The sequence below is a fragment of the Dermacentor variabilis genome, chromosome 1 (assembly GCF_050947875.1).
Source record: "Dermacentor variabilis isolate Ectoservices chromosome 1, ASM5094787v1, whole genome shotgun sequence".
Taxonomy (NCBI): Eukaryota; Metazoa; Arthropoda; class Arachnida; order Ixodida; family Ixodidae; genus Dermacentor; species Dermacentor variabilis.
In genome coordinates this window covers 29,862,568-29,882,294 of record NC_134568.1, presented here as the reverse complement: position 1 = coordinate 29,882,294, position 19,727 = coordinate 29,862,568, and the positions used below count along the sequence as shown (strand labels likewise).

The following is a 19,727-nucleotide window of genomic DNA, read 5'->3' as shown; positions in this document are numbered from 1 at the left end:
TCCCTGCGGAACAGCAGCAGGTCCTCCGGGCGCTCGTGCTGCCTCCCGTCCTGTATCGCCGGTAGCCGAGGAGCAGACGGTGCGCTCGCTGCCGTCACCGTGGCGGGCAACACCCGTCTCTTCACTGGACGCGTGGAGGCGGGTTGTTCACCCCGCCACGCTGAGCTGCTGGTCTCGTCGGCCGAGGCTTGTCGAGCACGCTCGCGGCTACCGCTGCGAGCTAGTCTCGGCGCCGCCGAACTCCGGACGATGGTGTAGCGAAGCGGGTGCGCCGCTCTGTTTCAGCGCCTGTGTTTATCGTTTGTATTTTTTTGGATTTTCGTAATTTATTCGTGTGAATGTTTTATTGCTCTGTGTGCTTGAAATAAACCTTATTGTAATTGAAGTGGCGTTCCTGTGAAAGATTCCGCGATACCGCTTTTAATGCGCGACGCTACGGGGCAAGAAAATCAGGGGGGAAAATGTCACTTCCTTCTTACTGTTCCTCTCATTTTAATACTATTCCTGGGAACACCAGCAACGAGAGCGCAATCATTTCAGAGGCTATAACGTGATGTGGACAACACCACGTAATCACATGCGTGCCAGGCGAGACGAAAGGTATTGTAAAACCATTCGGCTCTGGCCCACTCAAATGAAATCTTGTTCACACTAGGATAAAGTTCACTTGGAATTGCACTAAGGCCCATTGCACTTCTCGCTAAGAAGTCGTGTCAACCTTTCTTTCGGAAATTCTTTGGAATAAGTGCAGCAGGACACGGACACATCTTCGTATGCAGACAAGTGCGTTCACCTCTGCCATAGATGTAAGAGGCACCTGTGGTCTGCTCGTTATGGCGGGAACCTAGAATATTGACCGATTAGGGCCTGAATGTTATCTCAACAAAAAAGATCGAGTGCAGGTATTTACTGTAGTGTTCCTGGTCGCTGGCGCCGTTCTCTGTCACCCTACCATTACGGAGTGAACGAGGTGCAGTCAAGTGGTCTTTACTCAGTGGGAGCTGTTCTTGACCCTTCTCGCGAATTTCAACGCCACGATTACGGTGCTTGCAGTAATTCCGCCATTATCGTCAGTGTTTTGATAAGGAGAGGCATCGCAATGAGTCATTACGTGTATACGCCTCAAAACTTCCATCACCCGGCCCCGTAAGTATGGTCTACCACTCTGGAAACTTCCAGACCAATCAACTGGGCAATGCTAAGAACAACAATACCTTGCGATCAAAGCTGCCGCTTCGGAACGCGGCGAACGAGGGAGGCATAAGCCATCACTCAGAGCCAAGGAAGTTCAGCTAAACCGTTGCCATAAATGAAACTTTATCGTTGCTTTATACATACTGTAGTCAAACGTAGCTAGGTACAAAATAGGAGCGGTTATACGCAAACCAAACAATATCAAGTAATACACTTGGTGCAATTCCAGTACAGTACAACGCCATAATACAGTGCTAGAAAATAATGGAATGCAGTACTAAAACAATCGAGTAGGATGGAAGACAGCTCCTCATGGTTTTTCTATATCCACAACGTTTGCTGGTAGCCTAGCTGTTACAGCTTCGTGCTTCTTTTAAGGAAAACGATTACTGAAACTAGTTTGTGAACCATTTTTGCTCTACATGTGTATTATATTTCTTTCGTGTAACATACAGTGTTGTCTCGCGCATGTACCGAATTTTTTTCATTTAACACATGGTCGCCCACTTTACTGTGAAAGAGAGTAACCCTGTTGTTATTTATTCTTGAATCAGGAAAGGATAAGTTTGGTAGCTGATAAAGTGAACATACTGAGTATTTTATACTGTAAGAAGAGGAAATAAAACGCGCGCCGTTGAGCCTGTTGCAGTTGTGCGATACACGTCTGTGTGTGTAGGCCCCAGGCCTCGCAGGGGCATTCCGCTATCGCTCTTACCAATTCGTAACATGCCAGCTTCGTTTCTGGCGTAATGTATTTAAGCATTCGTCTAATGTAGCCTAGTCTTTTGTTAGCTTTACGAACTATATGTATTGTCCAGACTGAATTCGGTGTTATGTGGATCCGAAGTGTTAGTATTCTGTTACTTTCTGCAGTTACTAAGGACGTTCCGAAAGTAGGTTTTGTCATTTTTTTTTGAAGGAGATGATGGTACACCAGGTGAAACAAACAATCGTCATAAAAATTGATCCACGCCCGTTGCTGGTTCAACGACGGAAGGAGCTACAGCGGAGGAGAAATGACGCATGTGGAGAGCGCCGAAAAAGAGAAAGAAGCAGCAGACCGGCGTGCCCGAGGTTGTTCGAGCATAGAGTTTCCTACAATATATCAGAGGGAACTCTAGCGCTGCAATCAATGAGCCACCATGGGAATGACGCGAAGTACATGGATCTGTCTGATCTTCGGGCTTGTGGATTCAGACGTTCTTGTTGATTCGTTTTTGCGCTTTGTATGCCTTCATTCTAAATTTCACAGCAATATAAACTTTTCTAGGTGCAAAAGTCGCCGCCAACAAGCAAAACCGCTGCTAATTGCAACGGTTAAGCTTGTCGAGGTGGCCAAATTGAAACGCGCCAAGCGTCTAAAGGCACTCTGGCTTCCCCGCGATCAATTCATAAGGGATTTATATGTTGTTTGACGATACATGCGTCCGTGGCGTAATGCTTTCAATATCGGGAGTCTGTGCTTGAGGTCCTGTGTTCGAATTCTGCCGCCGGATAATTTTAATAACGTTTACTTAATTATTGATTACCCAGCACTTTGTTGAATACGACGAGTTTGCAAAGTCACGAAGCCGTTTGAAGCCAGAAGGACGAAGCTTAGGCAAATCCACGTTCTTCCCATAATTCCTATGCTGGCTCAACCACTCCCATTGCAGCTCCCGAAGACACTAGCGCCAGAGTTCCCCCTCGTTATTATTCTATGAAACTGTATGTGTTCTAGTACACATCACGATGGCAGACAGACGTTTGCTGACAACGTGGTCGCCAATGGGAATGCGTATTGTTCGCTGGTATGAATGGACACGGAGGACCAGTGTGTCCGTCATCCATGAACGCCTACAGATCGTGTATGGTGAAGAGGTCAGGTCTCAGGCCTTGCATCGCAGGGCACCAAGCTTTGCTAGAGTGTTTTCTTCAAACTGATAGCACGCTACGACAAATGTCTCAATGTCGATGTCAACTATTTGCAAAAATAATGCAAGGTGCACAGTCCATAATTCCATGGCGTATATTCTTTTGCCAAAAAAGTTTACGTCTGAAAATTAATGACGAAACTTACTTTCGTAACGTCCCTCGTATGTCGAAGGATACCGTCATCGGCCTAAACCATAAAGTCCGCTTGTGGGCTACGTTTGAGAAATCATGGCACAAGGTGCGGCTCTACGCATTTGCAAGGTGTTGGCGTGGATTACAGAGCATTATAGGGAATGAAGCGAAGGGAAACACTTAAGCTTGTGACAATGTCCCCACTATTTGGTGCATGACGATGTTTCATGAAGGCTGCGGAGATAGGTAAACCAGCCATGACATGGCGATCGCAGTGTTCTCAGTTTATATTGTAACTAAGATTATATGGCCCAATATGATTATACAAAAAACTGGTCTTTCAGTGAACACTTCAACTCGAAATTTCAACTTCAGGTCACTGCCTCTAAACGCCTCCTACTGACAGAGACACTCATCTCGCCATTGCTGTATAACGTCAGGAAATGAGAGGCGACAGTTGGGTCGTCTGCTTTGAAACAGTTCGAGGCCACATCGGAGGTCATGGCCCCACGCACTGGCGTCCAATGGCCCTGCAAAGAGGTCACCGTCGAATTGTGCCCGCGATTCGATGCGCCGACGTCACATGCCTTAGAGGAAGCTGATGGTGCACCCCGGCATATAACACTTTCTTGTAAAAAAAAAAGTTATTGACGCAGGACATAGCTCTATGAAAGCGACTAAATGTGTTGTTTTAGGTTGTGGGGATTTGGGGAATTCGACGCACCATTGCGCAGGCGCATTTCACCTGTTCTGCAATCCCTACGCCTCACTTCTTCACTCGCTCCGAACCAGTTGTCAGCGGTGGCGCTCCACTAGCGATGGTTCGCGGAGAGGGCGGAGCATGGGGTGGAGCTTCGACGTCACGAAACGGCCCCTGGCGGCTACTCTCGTGGCGTTAGCGTGCCTGTTCTCCCTCGGGACTGTACCGGGTACGTACATGCTTCCTCTCGTCCGCCGACACCTTTGTGACTAGGTCTGAGCTCACGCACGGTGCCTATGCCCGTGCGGGGAGCGCGTACCTCGTGTTCATCGTGTCCGGACGCTAAGCCGAAGAACGGGTGCCTAGTGCTCGCGCGAGGTCGTACCACGCCGAGCCGCACTCATCGGAGGCCCAACTCGAAGGAGATTGCCTGAGTTCTCGCGTATTGGCCCATTGGTTATCGCGAGAGCAAGTAGCATAGCAGCCGGGACTTTTTCTAGCGCAGTGTCCCAGCTTCAGCCTGTGCTCTCACAGCGACGTGCTATAGGCGTCCCTGGCTGCATCTTCCGCCCTTGGTGGGGGACCCCTTTGGTTCCCCGCCACCTTGAGACCGGGCGTTTGTGCAGTGTCTGGTGGTGCCAGATACAATAAACTGTATCAGTTAATTCAGGGCAATACTGTGTTCTTGCGTGCGTCGCCCGGTAGCCCTTGCGGCCTGAGCTCGCGCGCAGCGGCGCTCGAGGCGACGACTGACGCGGCCCTGTGGCTCGCTAAGCTCGAACCCGCGGGGGTCAGTACTCCTGTGAGACCCTAAGACCCCACAAGGTTTCCGGTGTGAAGCCAGGCACAGAATTCAAAAGGTAAAAACTTGTGTAAATTATCTTCTCTCTTTAGTCGGATATTTAGCCCAGAATAATTGCAGCTGGTAGAGGACCAATGATCGGACACCCTAAGGTCAAATAATTGAGCGTATTTTAAACCACTTAAAGGCTCAATTAAAGATCAATTCCACCGGTCTACCACACGTAATCTAGAGCAAAAGAAACTCAACGAATTTCGTACTGATTACGTTAAAACGAGTGATACGTTTAGAATTCCAGTCTTGTTATACGAGTGACATAAATTTAGAATGTACCTCCCAGCAGCCGCCGTATTAAGTAAATATTGCCAGTAACTGTGTATAAGCTTTATCAACAGTTCTGTTCCTAGTAATTTGTATTCCTCATATGTCCTCACAGTACTTCTGCAGCACATCGACCCTTTATTTTCCTTATTGATATGTTGCGAAGAGAGAATTTCATACTTGTATAATTAGATGTGTTTATAAGATGTGCCTAGTTGTGTATATGTTACATGTAAATTTACTCTAATGCAGGAGGTTATTTATTAACCAAAGTGCTCTCTGTACGCTTATCAACTTGCTGCCACTGTATGCCAGTTTTCTCCGTGCCTGAATACCTTGGTAAGATTTTATAGTTAGATAAATTGATTGATTGATTGATATTTCTTAAAACGTGGCTAACGCCGCCAAGGACACCCCATTTACGAATGCAAAAACAACGAGTAGATGGTGATAATGCTTAATTTTCTACAGCAAGTCCAAAGGAAATAATTATTCTTATGTCACAATTACCGTAATCACATTGATGTTAGCAGTTTGTTGGCAATTCACGCCTGGTTCTTGTTTTCTTTTTTCTTCTTTTTTTTTACGGAGGTACGTCACGCATTCGTGCAGTGGGCGATTGTCCACTAATTCAGAGCTTATGTGAATTGAATAAAGAAAAGTTAAAGGTAAAGAGAAAAAAAAGGATAAAGGCGATTTGGAAGTTGACACTTACGGCAAAAAATGTCATGCTGTGAAAAATGGAATTAAAAGAAAGAATACAAAAATTTATAGAGAGATAATTAAGAAAACAAAATTTAGCAAGGTGAGATTATCCTGAATTCCTGCTAACTGTTTGATCTGCCTGGAAATCCCATTATCCTACATTTGGTCCGAATCGGAGCCGTGATACAACGGACTACACGGTAAATAAAAGTGTTTATTGTCTCTATCTCTCTCTCTCTGGGATATTTTATTTTCCAGAGTCATTGCCATTGTCGAAATGTTTTAAAGTGAGGACCGATGAGATATTGGAGACCAGTCGAAACACAAACCTCAAGATGGAGTAAAGGAAAAAGAAGAACGACACCGAGGTCGTGCCCTCGTGCGCTGGCGCGAGAGGCTCGTGTGGCACAGGAAAAGCCTGCTCGCACTTTCGAACGCGTCGGGGGCGGTGGCGCGCGCATATCCGAGCATCTCTCCGAAGAACGGACCTGGCTTAGCGTCAGCCATGGGAATCGATGTACCCAGCGGCATCCGAACTTATCGTCTCCTCCACGGCGGTGCATCCGCCTTCTCAGAAGCGCCGTCACCCCAGAAGATGCCTTCGTCCATATTGCACGACCTACTTCCAGACAAAGCTAAGGCCGACGCGTCCGACACGTTCGGCTACTTGGCCATGGAGGACGTCCTCCCGAGGAGCTGCGACCCTGCGGTCAAGACTGTGAACATGGCTGAGGAAAAGGCTTGCAGCAGCAGCGCCGCACATCGGCGGAGACTGGTTCCGAGGGCCGAGTGCGACCGGTTCGTTGAGGCGGACGTCAAGGACAACCTGCCTGAGTACAACTCCATGCAAGCACCGTGCACCGTGCAAGGAGCTGGACTCCAGGTGGAGGACGTATCGCAGGGCACCGGGCACCGAATGATATTCAGGTAAAGATAATTGGGTCTTTTGTGCGCCATATCCAAGGGCCGTTACGAATATCCTCAGTTTGTGAAATGACATTTACTATTTGCTATGTCCTGCTAACAAAACGTAATTGAGGTTATTTATTACTGTGCCCTATAAGGAAAGTATAGCTGTAGTAAGGTGTATCAGCCAGGGTGCATAAAACATATTGATTTGCGTATAGTAATGCGATTTATTGCCGTGCTTATACACCTCACATAGCGCTAAGCCAGCAACAGTATTTCGTGTTGTTGCAATAACTACGCTGTTGTCGCAGAGCGATGATAATGTAGTCACAGAAGTGAAATAATAAGAAAACTCTAAATCCACTCGCCGACCGTACACATTGCACCGTTTCGTTCACATTTTAGCACACTGTGATCTTGAGACACCTGCGTGGTAGTTAGGTTCCTTCTTGATATGCCCCTTTAAACAGTCGCACGCATGATTAGCTGGCGCATCCTTGTTGGTGCTTTTACCATGCTCTGACCTTGATGTGCGCTTGGGCGTCGACACTTTTACGTTGGTCGCTTCACATTAGGCGGTGAAGGCAGATGAAGTCTTCAACCACCTTCCGGAGGATGTACAGCTGCCTCACGCTGCCTCACAAAGGCGTAACATCGCAATGGTGCAAACTGCACATTTAAAAACATATAACAAGAATAAAAGTGATCAATTAAACACTGCGCTAAGTATACCACTAATGTGTGAGTAAGTAGCTTAAACAACCCTTGCAAATATTGCATCAATTTCATGTAACCTTTGAACTCGCGTGTCACATTTGCCCGTAAGAGATGCTCTAACAGGTTTACAGAACAACGGTACTTTTTTTTGTTGCAGAGTTAAGAATCTTCATGCTTAGTGCTTATATATATCTTTAACGTACCAATTTCTGCAAAACTAGTAAAAGCTCATACGCCCTAAACCTGAAATTCTGCTTGCGCCTATCGGAATGTAGGCGCACATAAAAGAATCAACTCTCATGCAAATCGGTTGAGCTCTCTTGTCTCATCAGAACATTTCTGCGTTTAGAGAAATGGGAGTTGGTACTGAGCTAAACCCTCCTCTTTAGTCGCCGAGCTCAAATTGCGGTACCGCACGGCGTTCCTTAAGCCTTGCGCACGACGTCATTTTCTTTGCGGATGCAAATACGGTTCGCGGGAAATGTATGCATTCTTCAGAGAAGTCAGAGGACAACCACTCCTGTTTCTTTTGTTTCTTTCATTTTGCAAGTAGTGCCACTTGCTTCGCTAGTTTTGCACTTTCGCGGTCAATCTCCTGCACCGGTCTCATGCGCCAAATGCACCCGGGACGTCGGCACTATATTGCGGGCTTTGCACTTTAAGAGATGTACATGGGCGATGACCTGCAGGCACAAACCTTTCGGTAGTCATAATCGGAGGAGATATTCTCGTGCGACCACTATCAGAGATAGTGCCACTTTCGCGAGATTTCGTGAGACTCAGTCCACGTGCGCCAACGAGGAATCCTTTCTCGCGTTTGGCCTGCCCACTATACCGCCGCCGAAAGTGATCGCCCGAGAATACATCTCCAGAACTGGGTTTGACAAAGGCTTCAGAGTCCACTTTTATTTTATTTATATATTTACACAAACGGTCAATCCCTCATGGCAGTAAAACTTCTTCACAACTGACTGTAGTATTTTCCATAAATAGACGCGCAACAAATCAGACTGTATCGCGTAATGAAATTTCATTTTACGGAAGCTACGAAAAAACGGAGCATTGAAGTCAGTACAATCGATCGAGCGGTAGAAACGCAAGGTGTGTGTATGCGGCACTGCAAGAAGTCTACATAGAAGGACAGGGCTGCAGTTCGCTCACAATGCAAGTAGCGCTCATCGGACGCACTAGTGAGATGACATGTCGCGTCTTGCGTACCGCCGACGACGTGCCCGCCGCTAATCACCGATTCTGGCGATCCACCTTGTCTGCGCGGAGGCACCATGGAGGCACCCACATCAGTGGTAATGCACGCTCGTTTCTCGTGGAGAGCGCCGTGACCTGCGCTATATATGCACGCGAAATTTCGTAGAAAGAACAACCACGGGTCAGGGGAATCACGCACCTGTCGAGCACGATTTATCCGCCCTCGAGTTGGGTACCTAGAAAGAAGTCGTCGTTCGGTTTACGCGAACACAGCGATTATTGCGTACTTTCGTCATTCACTCTTTACTTGGCATCTACTTAGCAGACGAATATCAATGCACCCTTTAACTGCCAAAAGAGGGTTGCACAAAACTTAGTCGGCGCGGTGTCACAAGAGAATGCTCTAGAAGCGAAGACGCGATATTGTTGTGGTGGAAAGAGATTCCATTCAGGCTCCTTCAATGATCGAGGCGCGCTTAACATTTTAACAAACGAAAAAGCATGTGCGATATTGACGACTCCACTCGTATACACATTCCAAAGCGAGAGAGAATTCCTGCAGATGCCGCCTAATGAATTCTAAACGCAGCTCGGCGAAAAATGAACAGCTCAGCTGCCCTCCACTGAATCTTGGAAGAAAGGCCGCAGCAGAAAGAATGTTCTTTTCTTTTCCTTGCGAAAAAGGAAATTTTAGGTCCTATGCCTCAAGAAGAATCAAGAAGTAAACTGGCGGCATTCACATCGACCAGGAGTAGTTTAAGAATAGGGCGAAGAGTAGCTATTGGTCTTACAGTTCTCTGGTAGACTTGGGTAAGCACTGGCTGCACAGCTCATCCGAAAACGCCATAACTATACAAAAAAGGAAACGTTTTATTGAAACAGCTGCAGTCTTTGGCAAGTGCGTTTCAAACGCTGTGTTCGGTTACGGCCTGTGTTGTCAACGCAGTTCGGAGAAGCCGGTTACGCGTGGAGTGGAAGCTGCCCTGAGTGGGAATCACCACGACAAGGATTGGAGCGCAGTTGCTTGGCCCGATTACAGGTTCGAGGTCTTGGGCTGCAGACCACACATGCACCTGCGCGACACGCTGCCGCTTCGGTTGACAACGCTGAGCTACTGCAAGGCCGAGTGCAACAGCGACATGGCCGGGATGGCTACGCCAAGCAGCAGCTGCCTTTGGAGGCTACCCACGAGGTGAGGCTAACTGGGGCCGTATCCTGAAACGATCCACTTCGGCGATACTATCGGCTCGGCCACGCCTTCACCATCTGCGCGCACTGATTGATTGTTTTAGCAAAAACGTATCAGCTGCCGAATGCGATTTTGCTCAACCAGCCAATCAGCGTATACCTTACGGCAATACTATCGCCGAGGCGATAGTATCGATCATTATATTACGTTTTTTTATTAATGAATCGTAAATTAAATAAATTCTTTTTCACCTTGGTTGCACTTACGCTTGTAGTATGTAAACTGCTACGGTTCTATACATGTCATATATTCTATGTATTGTCTATGTGCTGCCCCCCTTACTGAATGGCTCACTTTGAGGCGTGCAAGGTATTTTTATATAAATAATAAATATATACTCCCTTAGGATCCCATGTATACTTATGGAGGGCATCGTGTCATGCGTTCAGACAGACGGACGGACGTCTTTCCCGGGGAAGTACAAATATAGTGCTTCGTCATTAATACTAGCTGGGGAACATGGTTGCTGCTAATTGGACACGCTCAGTTTACTGTCATTTGTGTATCGGACCAAGCCGATGTCCCCTGACCTGGGCGGGCCCCGTCGCTTCACCAAGTGGGGGCCTTTGAAAATAGCAGCGTGGCACCAGTGTTTGTATCGGGATCTCATGAAGGTAGACGCCAGCTGGCGTCGTACGGCAACGTGCGCAGGGCAAGGAATTTGGTGGCCTGGTACTCCGCCCAGTTGGGGAAAACACTATAGTTTCCGCGAGCTCTAGCCCCTACCTAGGGTACCAGTCTGCGCACTGCTTACATATTTAGGTTGTGCAGGATTGCTCGTTGGCGGCGCGTGATCGTGCGGATGCTGACGGGCCTTCGACGCGTTTCGCCCAGATGGCGCGGTCGTCTTTGTGGTTGTAGCGCTGCGCTCGAATTGGTCCAAGGACTGGATGTAATGGCATGGTGCAGAGAGTGGGGGCGCTCGATTATATTCCTACTCCATTCCGCAGAGTTGTGGTTTATGTGATTCCCCTCCTTTTAACTCGTCGGAATTCTGACAGTTGGACCATTCCCACTCCTCGAGTGGTTAAACGAATCTATTCCAATCCTCCAATTACAGTAAGTAAAACGCTATTTGTACAATTCCTTACTACTTGCGCCACCTTCCCCCCTGCCCCGTCCCTCTTGCGGGCCTATTAACTAAAACATACTTTTGAACTGTTCACAGCGTTACAAGTAATGTCACGCACTATTTTTCCCACGAGAACAAACACGCTATGGGGCCTGTTGTCCTTGCAGTGCATTGTTGCCGGTAATCTCTTTAACATATGTACACTGCTCTTAACCAGGGCTGTTTCAGCAGTAATCTTAGCCGTGAGGGTTGAAATCGCACATAAATGACGTGATCGAAAAATATGTTCCGTTGTTGCAATTTTAATACAAATGTCTCCAAGACATGTAAAATTCGTTATAGTTGGCCGTATGACAGGCTGCAAGTCTGTCATTTATTTGGTCATCTCTTCCGAAACACCTCCCACATAAAGAAAGCCAAGAGACAAAGCAAAGGCTTAGATACTCTCTAGGTATCTCCAAACAAAAGCTAAAAAAATATAAAATAGAAATTGTAGAAAAAATAGAATTCTATGCAGCAGTTCTACTTTTGTAGACTCAAATCCATAAAACGTCTATAAGCAAATGTCTTTATACTATCTATAGACATCTGTCTATAGACATTACACAAACTTCAGGCTACAAAAATGGAGCTATATACAGTTTTCCTTTTGCAGACTGAAGTCTGTAAAATGTCTATAAGCAAATGTCTATAGGCCATCTATAGACTTAGCGTAATAGTCTACAAAGGTAGAACTGTATATTCTTATACACTTTTCTCTATAGACATTCTGCAGACATTTGTCTACAAACATGAATTTTCATTAATCTATAAACAGTATATAGAGTGTCTATAGACTCGCCCATTTTTTAGACTAGCCTATAAAAGGGTAAGGTCATAAGTTCATAGACTGTCTGTAGAAAATTCCTGCAGATCGGTCTATAGCTAATCCATAGACTTTAGCCTTACACTATTTGTCGATTGTTGTCGATACAGGGTGTCCGAGCTAACATAGATTCAGTGAAGTGTCCGAGCTAACATAATTTCAGTGAAGCTGTTCAACGAAGAATAATGCAAAAAAGACAGTGCAGTAAGATCTGAATTTAGGACTTATGGTGTGCAGCCGTCAGAGATATGGCTTGTAGGTCTTTTTATTCTAGTATATCTTGCACCGGGTTCTTTTAAATCTTTTATTTTCGTTGCCCAGATTGGCTAAAATAGCCGGGATCGACAACCTATATACTATCTATATAAATCATACATTTTGCCAACTATGTTTCGATTATATAGAAACACTCGCTGCTGGCGTTGCTAATAAGCAGTTTATTGGAAATGTGTGTAAATATGTACTGCATCCAGCATGCATATGGGAACATACCCAGGGAACTGTACATAGAAAATCATGCATGCGGATGGAAGCGGTCGAAATATCTCAAAGGCATGTAGCCGTGAATCTCTATGGAAGACTGCATGAGTATTTGTGCACGAGAACACTATAGAAATATTGCAGTTGCATGCAATGCAACCGCTTAATCGAAGGATATCTGTTAGCTATCTGTTAAATACAAGTTAGTTAACATTTTCGTTTACATATGGCGACACAAAAAATTTTGAATGTGTATTATTATGTCGACGTGTTGCTTCTCATCTGTACTTATGCATTAATATCGATAGCTTAATAATTCTCCTGAACCAGCTGCACTCTCATATGTTGCATAAACAGAAAAAAATTTTGCCCTGGTCCGCGACGAATTTTTCTTCAACTGCGAGGTTTTTTCTTTCGAGGAACCCCTATGGGTTTCGTTTGTTGCAATTGCTACGAAAGGGTGCATGTCGGATTTTCCCTTTATTAATTATGTTAGAGTATGAACGATACGTTTCGTTTCAAGACAGGTTCATGTGACACATAGCGTATTTATCAAAATAATGAACAAACGCGTGAATCCCAAACAATTCCTATAATAATAATTGCTGAAACAAAGATACCCGGCTGGACTGTGCATATTTTTCGGGTTTTAATGCAATATGCCCGTGCCGAACGAACATGCTGCGAATAGTGACTGCAGTTTTGAACAATCACGTTATGAATTGCAATTTATTTCCGCTTAGAAAAGTCTGCATGGGCTCTTTTCTCACACTCCGAGGTGAATACATTTGCCACACTTTCAGTAGAATGCTCATGATTGGGGGGGGGGGGGGTATTGATAACGTTACTTATCAGCTAAAACATGTTGCGGTCTCTTAGGTCTGTTGATAAGGATAGAACAAGTACAATGTACGCTAAATTATTTTAATAATATGTGCCTTATCTACTAAGAAAAGTCCACCAAATGGATAATCTGGCTTGTTTTTTTTTCTTTTCTACAGCTCATGTAGTATACAGTCTGTAGAAGACGGCACTGAACGCAACATTAATGAAAGCCGGAACACTTATTACGCACGACAAGGGCTTCATACCATGCACGATTGGCAAAATGCGAATCTGCGTCAGCAGCTGCCTAGTGATTAACAGTACGTAAACAGCACAACGCCGAAGCATGGAAAGGCGCTTAACGCTTTTCAAATAGCCCGAAAAATAACTTCTGCTTCTAAACTGTTCATAAAAGAGACAAAAAAATTAAATCTTCCAACTATCGTCAAACGCGATGCCTTCAGTTTGAAACCTGTAAAGGTGCTTCCCCGAGCAACTAATTTATTGTTCCCTAGTTCTTTCGACTAAGTTACGGAGTAGCGAGTGACTGAGCTTATCGCAGGCTTCATGCTGTTTTTCTACTTCAGCTCACACCTTACCACAATCGGTATACGGGCAGTTCGCTCAAGTTAACATGGCCTTTGGTGACATCCCACCCCATGGCCTTCATCGGCGGTGATATAGAAAACCGTGGAGAATAATTCGAATTGTAAAGAAGTATACGGGGATTTTCACTTAAGTTGAGCCAGACTTTGCAATATGGAAATGCTACGTAGCTGGAGAGAACCAAGATAATGTTGTTTGTCGTCGCTTGGAGAAAGATTAATTTTTTTGCATTCCCCCTGATTAGATAGTTAGTCTTATTATTTCTCAATTACAATAATTAGATAAAATTCTCAATGGGAATGAGAGACTCCTGATACAGCTTTCTGTTGCTGAAGACTTGCTCCATAGAAGTGTTCTTCCCGAGCATGAAGACGCCCGCAATTACAGGCAATGTGCCTCGAGCGGCATGTGTGTGTGTGTGTGTGTGTGTGCGTGAACTATGTAGGGTGGGAATAGACAAAAATAAATGTACACTTCATCATCATCATCATCAGCAGCAGCAGCAGCCGGTTTTATGTCCAGTGCACGACGAAGACCTCTGCCTGCGATTTTGAATTAACCTTGTCCTGCGCTAACCGATTCCAACTAGCGCCCGCGAATTTCCTAATTTCATCGCACCACCTAGTATTCGGTCGTCCTCGATTGCGTTTCCCTTCTCTTGGTACCCATTCTGTAACCCTAATGGTCCAACGGTTATCTAACCTACGCATTACATGAGCTGCCTAGCTCCATTTCTTTCTCTTGATGTCAATTAGAATGTCGTCTATAGCTGTTTGCTCTCGGATCCAAACCGCTCTCTTTCTGTCTCTTAACGTTATGCCTTGCAATCTTCGTTCCATCGCTCTTCGCGCTGTCCTTGTTCTCAAGCTTCTTTGTCAGTCCCCAAGTCTCTGCCCCATATGTCAGCACTGGCAAAATGCCCTGATTATGGACTTTCCTTTTCAATGATAATGGTGAGCTTCCAGTAGGAAGCTGGCAATGTCTGCAGTATGCGATCCAACCCATTTTCATTCTTCTGTGAATTTCCTTCTCATGATAAGGGTTCCCTGTCATTAATGGACCTAGGTAAACGTAATGCTTCACAAACTCCAGAGGCCGACTGGCAATCCTGAACTCTTGTTCCTTTGCCCGGCTATTTATCATCTTTGTCTTCTGCATATTAATATTCCAATCATACTCTTACACTCTCTCTGTTAAGGTACTCAATCATTTGTTCTAACTCGTCTGCATTGATGCTGAATAGAACAATGTCATCGGCAAACTGAAGGTTGCTGAGATATTCGCCGTCGATCTTTACTCCTAAGCCTTCCCAGTTTAATAGCCTTAATGCTTCTTCCAAGCACGCAGTGAATTGCATTGGAGAGATTGCGTCTCCCTGTCTGACCCCTTTCTTTTGGGTATCTTCCTGATTTTCTTGTGTAGAATTAAGGTACCCGTAAAACTTCTGTAGATATTTTCCAAGGTATTTACGTAAGCGTTTTGTATTCCTTCATTACATAATGCCGCTATGACTGTTTGTATCTCTGGTGAATCAAATGCCTTTTCGTAATCCATGAAAGCCATATTTGGGGGGAGGACTCACGGAGTCGCCATCTGTCGGAAGCGCCGCCCTTGCGTAGTATGAGGGACCACGCTTCGCGTTCCTCATAGGTTTGGCTTACGGCGCTTAATAAAAACACTACGTTGCAGCCCTCCTGTTCATTTTCGGAAGTACTCTCAAAACGAGGGAACCTTATTGCTGTCGATATAATAGTCTTGGGCAAACTGAAAGCACAGCATTATTTATAGACGCCATCTCTTTACCGAATACGTACAATGAAAACCGCTGCGCGCGGTCGCCGCGATGGAGTCTCCTGAACCGGCTTGCGTGAAAGGTCGGCAGTCGCTGAGCGCAAACTATGTGAAATATGTTCTTACAGAGGGTTGTCCGTATAACCAAATGGCGCATAACAGAACGAAGCCTCAATGCATGCAGCGATCGCACGTGTTCGCAGCGACCGACTGCGCATCTGCTTGCATGTCCGCGCACAATGTTTTGCTTTCGCTGTGAGCGCGTTTTCGCACCTTGCCGTGAGATTTAGCCCGCAGAAAATGAGCATTTGACAGTCCAGAAGTAAACAATGTTGCGTGGACGTTATCAGAGCTGTTCAAAAACAATTTCGTTTTAACAAGGGACTTCGACGCCTACGGCGCTTGTGGTGTACCGTCGCGACGATTCAGTATTTTTCTTCAAATTTGTTGGACGTTTCAGTATCATTTCTAAACTTGCGTTCCACTGTATGCACTCAGCGGGCAATTTCGCGCTGCTTTTTCGTAATCCTGTGCGTTAATTCATAACACAAACATGACCATATGCCATGCCTTTGTTTAATGTGTTTCTTACCACTCCCTTTCCGTTTCCGTAAACCGTCGTGACATAGGCCAAACCGTCGTGACATTAGTCGGCCAGCGAGCGCGGGCGAACGTCTCAGTGCGCGTTTTCTGCTACTGTGCTTGCTGCATACCCGAGTTGTAGCTGATGGCTGTTTGCCGGTCCTAAGTTTCGCGAGCCAAGCTTCACGCACCTTCTTGTCGTGCGGCTACGTGTGAATAAGGCAGTCACCGGGGCTCCATTGCGCACGTCCGGCCCTGTGGCACCGAGCAGTAGCCTACCATGCTGCACGCCTCCAAAGGCAGCCACTACCTATTATAATGATTTCAAATTTTGTCAAGGAGACACCCAAGGCGTGAAAGCCTCAACGCTTAATCAAAATCGCAGCGCAGGTGGGACTTTAAACTTTCGTTTTCAGCTCGCTTCGGCGCTTCCGAAGTAGCCGACGCGGTCGCTGTTTCCACGTGATCCCTCATACATGTCACGCTGACGGTGGCGCCTGCTTTTCCAGTGGTGGAGCTCGCCCCCAATCGAGAGGCTGATTGTACTCAGCGGATTTCTCCATTACCTGATTAATGACATGGATGGTGATCCATTGTAGAGTGTCCCTTCCTGAAGCTAGCCTGTTCCCTTTGTTGACTAAAGTCCAGTGTTGGCCTTATTCTATTGGAGATTATTTTGGTAAATATTTTATATAATACTGGGAGTAAGCTAATGGGCCTATAATTTTTCAATTTTTTAACGTCTCCCTTTTTGTGAATTTGTATAATATTTGCATTCTTCCAGCTTTCTGAAACCCTTGCAGTCGATAGACGCTTCTTATAGAGAACCGCCAGTTTTTCAAGTATTACGCCTCATCCATCTTTGAATAAATCGACCGTTATTCCATCTTCTCCAGTCGCTCTTCCTCGTTTCATGTCTTGCAAGGCCCTTCCGACCTCATCGCTAGTTATAGGAGGAATTTCTGCATCCTGTTCATTACTGTTTCTAATTGAGGTTCCCGACTGCTCTGGGTACTGCACAGGCCAGCATAGAATTCTTCCGCTGCTTTTACTATATCTTAGAGATTGCTGATGATATTGCCCTGCAATGCCGCCTCCCCACCTGGCACTCAGTCGGGAGGAGGCCGTAATCCTAAGGCAAATACAGACCGCGTTCACTCCTCGCCCCCGCAATGCTGCACGTGCTTCACCCAGAGCTCTATCCGAGTGGGCTGTGCGGTGTTTGTGCAGCGGGTCCTGTGGACCAATGGCACATCATGTAGAACAGTGCCAGATTCCCGACAGAAGCTACCTCCAGGACTTTCCCGCCCGAACTGCAATGTGCACTGCAGTCTGCAGACAAGGACACACAACTATGGGCCGTCCAGAAGGTCCAGGGTGCGCTCGAAAAGCACAAGCCCCAAGACCCACTACAAACGGGCCCAACTGGGGTAGTGCAGAAAAGGGCATTATCCCGGGTCGACGCTTGTCTAGCGTCACGACGCGTTAAACCATCGTTTGCCGGCACTTTATTAATGTTATCCCTATCCTACTACCCTGCTTATATTTTAGTGCATACACCTTGGTTTATCCTATGCCAAGTTTCTTTCTCACTTATTTCGGGCTGCGTCCATTTTTTACGGCTTCTTCAGCCTTTCTCACGTTATAGTTTCCAATATCGCTTATTTTCGCCTTGTTGATCAGTTTTGGCAGTTCCGTGGATTCTCTTAACTCTTTAGTTGAACACTCTCATTTTTCGTCGTTTCTTTATTAGTTCCTTTGTTACTCGGGAGAGTTTTCCTACTGGTTGCCTTGGTGCCTTGCCTCCCACTTCAATTGCTGCCTCTGAAGCCAACCTAGTTACGGTTTCATTCATTAGCTCTATATCATCATCTCTCTCTTCTAAGGCTGCATATTTGTTTGCAAGTACCAGCCGGAATTTGTATGCTTTTACCCTCACTGCCTCTAGGTTGACCTGTTTCTTCTTGACCAATTTTGTTCTTTCTGCCTTCAAATTGAGGTGAATCCTAGCCCTCACTTACTTATGATCACTTCACTTTACCCTACCTATCACTTCTAAACCCCGCACTATGCTGGGATCAGCAGAAAGTATCAAGTCAATTTCATTTCTTGTTTCACCGTTAGGGCTTTTCAAGGTACACTTTCTCTTGCTACGCCTGCTGAAAAAGGGGTTCATAATTCGAAGCTTATTCATTTCTGCGAATTCTACCAGCATCGCTCCTCTAGCGTTCCTAGAATCAACGCCGTAGTTGCCAATTGCTTGTTCACCAGCCTGCTTTTCCCCCACTTTTGCACTGAAGTAGCCCATTACTACATTATACTGAGTTTGCACTTTTCTGATCGCTAATTGAACATCGTCATAAAACTGATCTACTTCCTCATCATCGAGACTGGATGTTGGAGCGTAGGCTTGTACCACCTTTAATCTACACCTCTTATTGCAGCTACCCTCTCATTAATGCTGTAGAAGTTGTGAATGTTGCCCGCTATGTCCTTATGGATTAGGAATCTTACCCCGTATTGCTTCTTATCTAGGAGACGTCTATAGCAGAGGACATGTCCGTTATTCAGCAATGTATAAGCTTCACCAGTTCTTCTAATCTCATTAAGGCCGATGATATCACAAACAATGTCCGATAGTTCCTCAAAGAGTCCTGCTAAGTTACCCTCACTCGAGAGGGTTCGGGTGCAAGGGCCAGTTTCCGTTGGCGGCCTGTCCGTTCCCAGAGATTCTTAGCACACTCTGCTGCGTTACAGGTCTGACCGTCGTCTTGGTCAAGAGCTCCGCAGCTGCTGGGTACTGAAGGCCATTAGGTAATTGAGTGAGCCATGTGGGAGGGGTTCGCCGTATGCTGCACCAGGGACGCCATTTCCTGTTCTGGTGAGGGAGTGTCTTGTTGAAGCTTAATGGGCCTTCCTAATTTGGTTGTACCTGGATTAGTATAGCCCCACTCGCTTTCAGCATCTTTTGCCGGTGACTGGCGTCACTCCAAGCTTGCAAATGCTGTGTACTGAAGGATGTGAATTTCAAGCTCACCATCATAGAAAAAAAAGACCTTATCCTTATCAACTTTTGTCTACAGACAATCTATAAACCGGTAGTAGACAAAAGTAGTCAATACCTTACCGACTCTCGTCTATAGACATTCTATAGACAGTCTATAGACAGTCTATAGACAAAGAACCAATAAGGATAAATGTAGACTGCATCGAATTTTGTCTACAGGTAATCTATAGGGCGAAAGCAGACAAAACGAAACAAATATCGACTTCTATCTACAGACAGTCTATAGAATTCGAGTAGACAAAAAGGAATAGAAACTTTATCGGCTCTCATCTATAGACAGACTATAGGTATAGAATGGACAAAAGCAAATAGAGGCTGTATTGACTTTCATCTACAGCCAGTCTATAGAGCGGACATAGACAAAAAGAAACAAACGTCTTAGCGACTTTTTTTCTATAGACGGTCTATAGAATGCCCGCAGACATAAATAAATAGAAATCTTATCGACTTTCGTCTATAGACTTTGTATCAACCAAAGACCAAATCTATAGAAAGGCAAGGTCGTCTATAAAAAGTATATAGACTTTCTATAGGCAGTCCAACCTCATTTTTCTAAGGGGCAGGCCACAACACGGCAGCGGTGCACTGCA

At 45.7% G+C, this 19,727-nt stretch overlaps 1 protein-coding gene across 1 annotated transcript in view; it reads left to right on the top strand.

The window, feature by feature from the left end:
• Positions 1 to 5,464: 5,464 nt before the first annotated feature.
• The window catches only part of LOC142570657 (uncharacterized), a 91,739-nt gene continuing 77,476 nt past the window's right edge, over positions 5,465 to 19,727 (top strand). The window contains exons 1-2 of the mRNA XM_075679017.1: positions 5,465 to 6,695; positions 9,547 to 9,792. Of these exons, the coding sequence (XP_075535132.1) occupies positions 6,274 to 6,695; positions 9,547 to 9,792 (668 nt within the window). The 5' untranslated portion in view covers positions 5,465 to 6,273. The remainder of the gene's footprint in view (positions 6,696 to 9,546; positions 9,793 to 19,727) is intronic.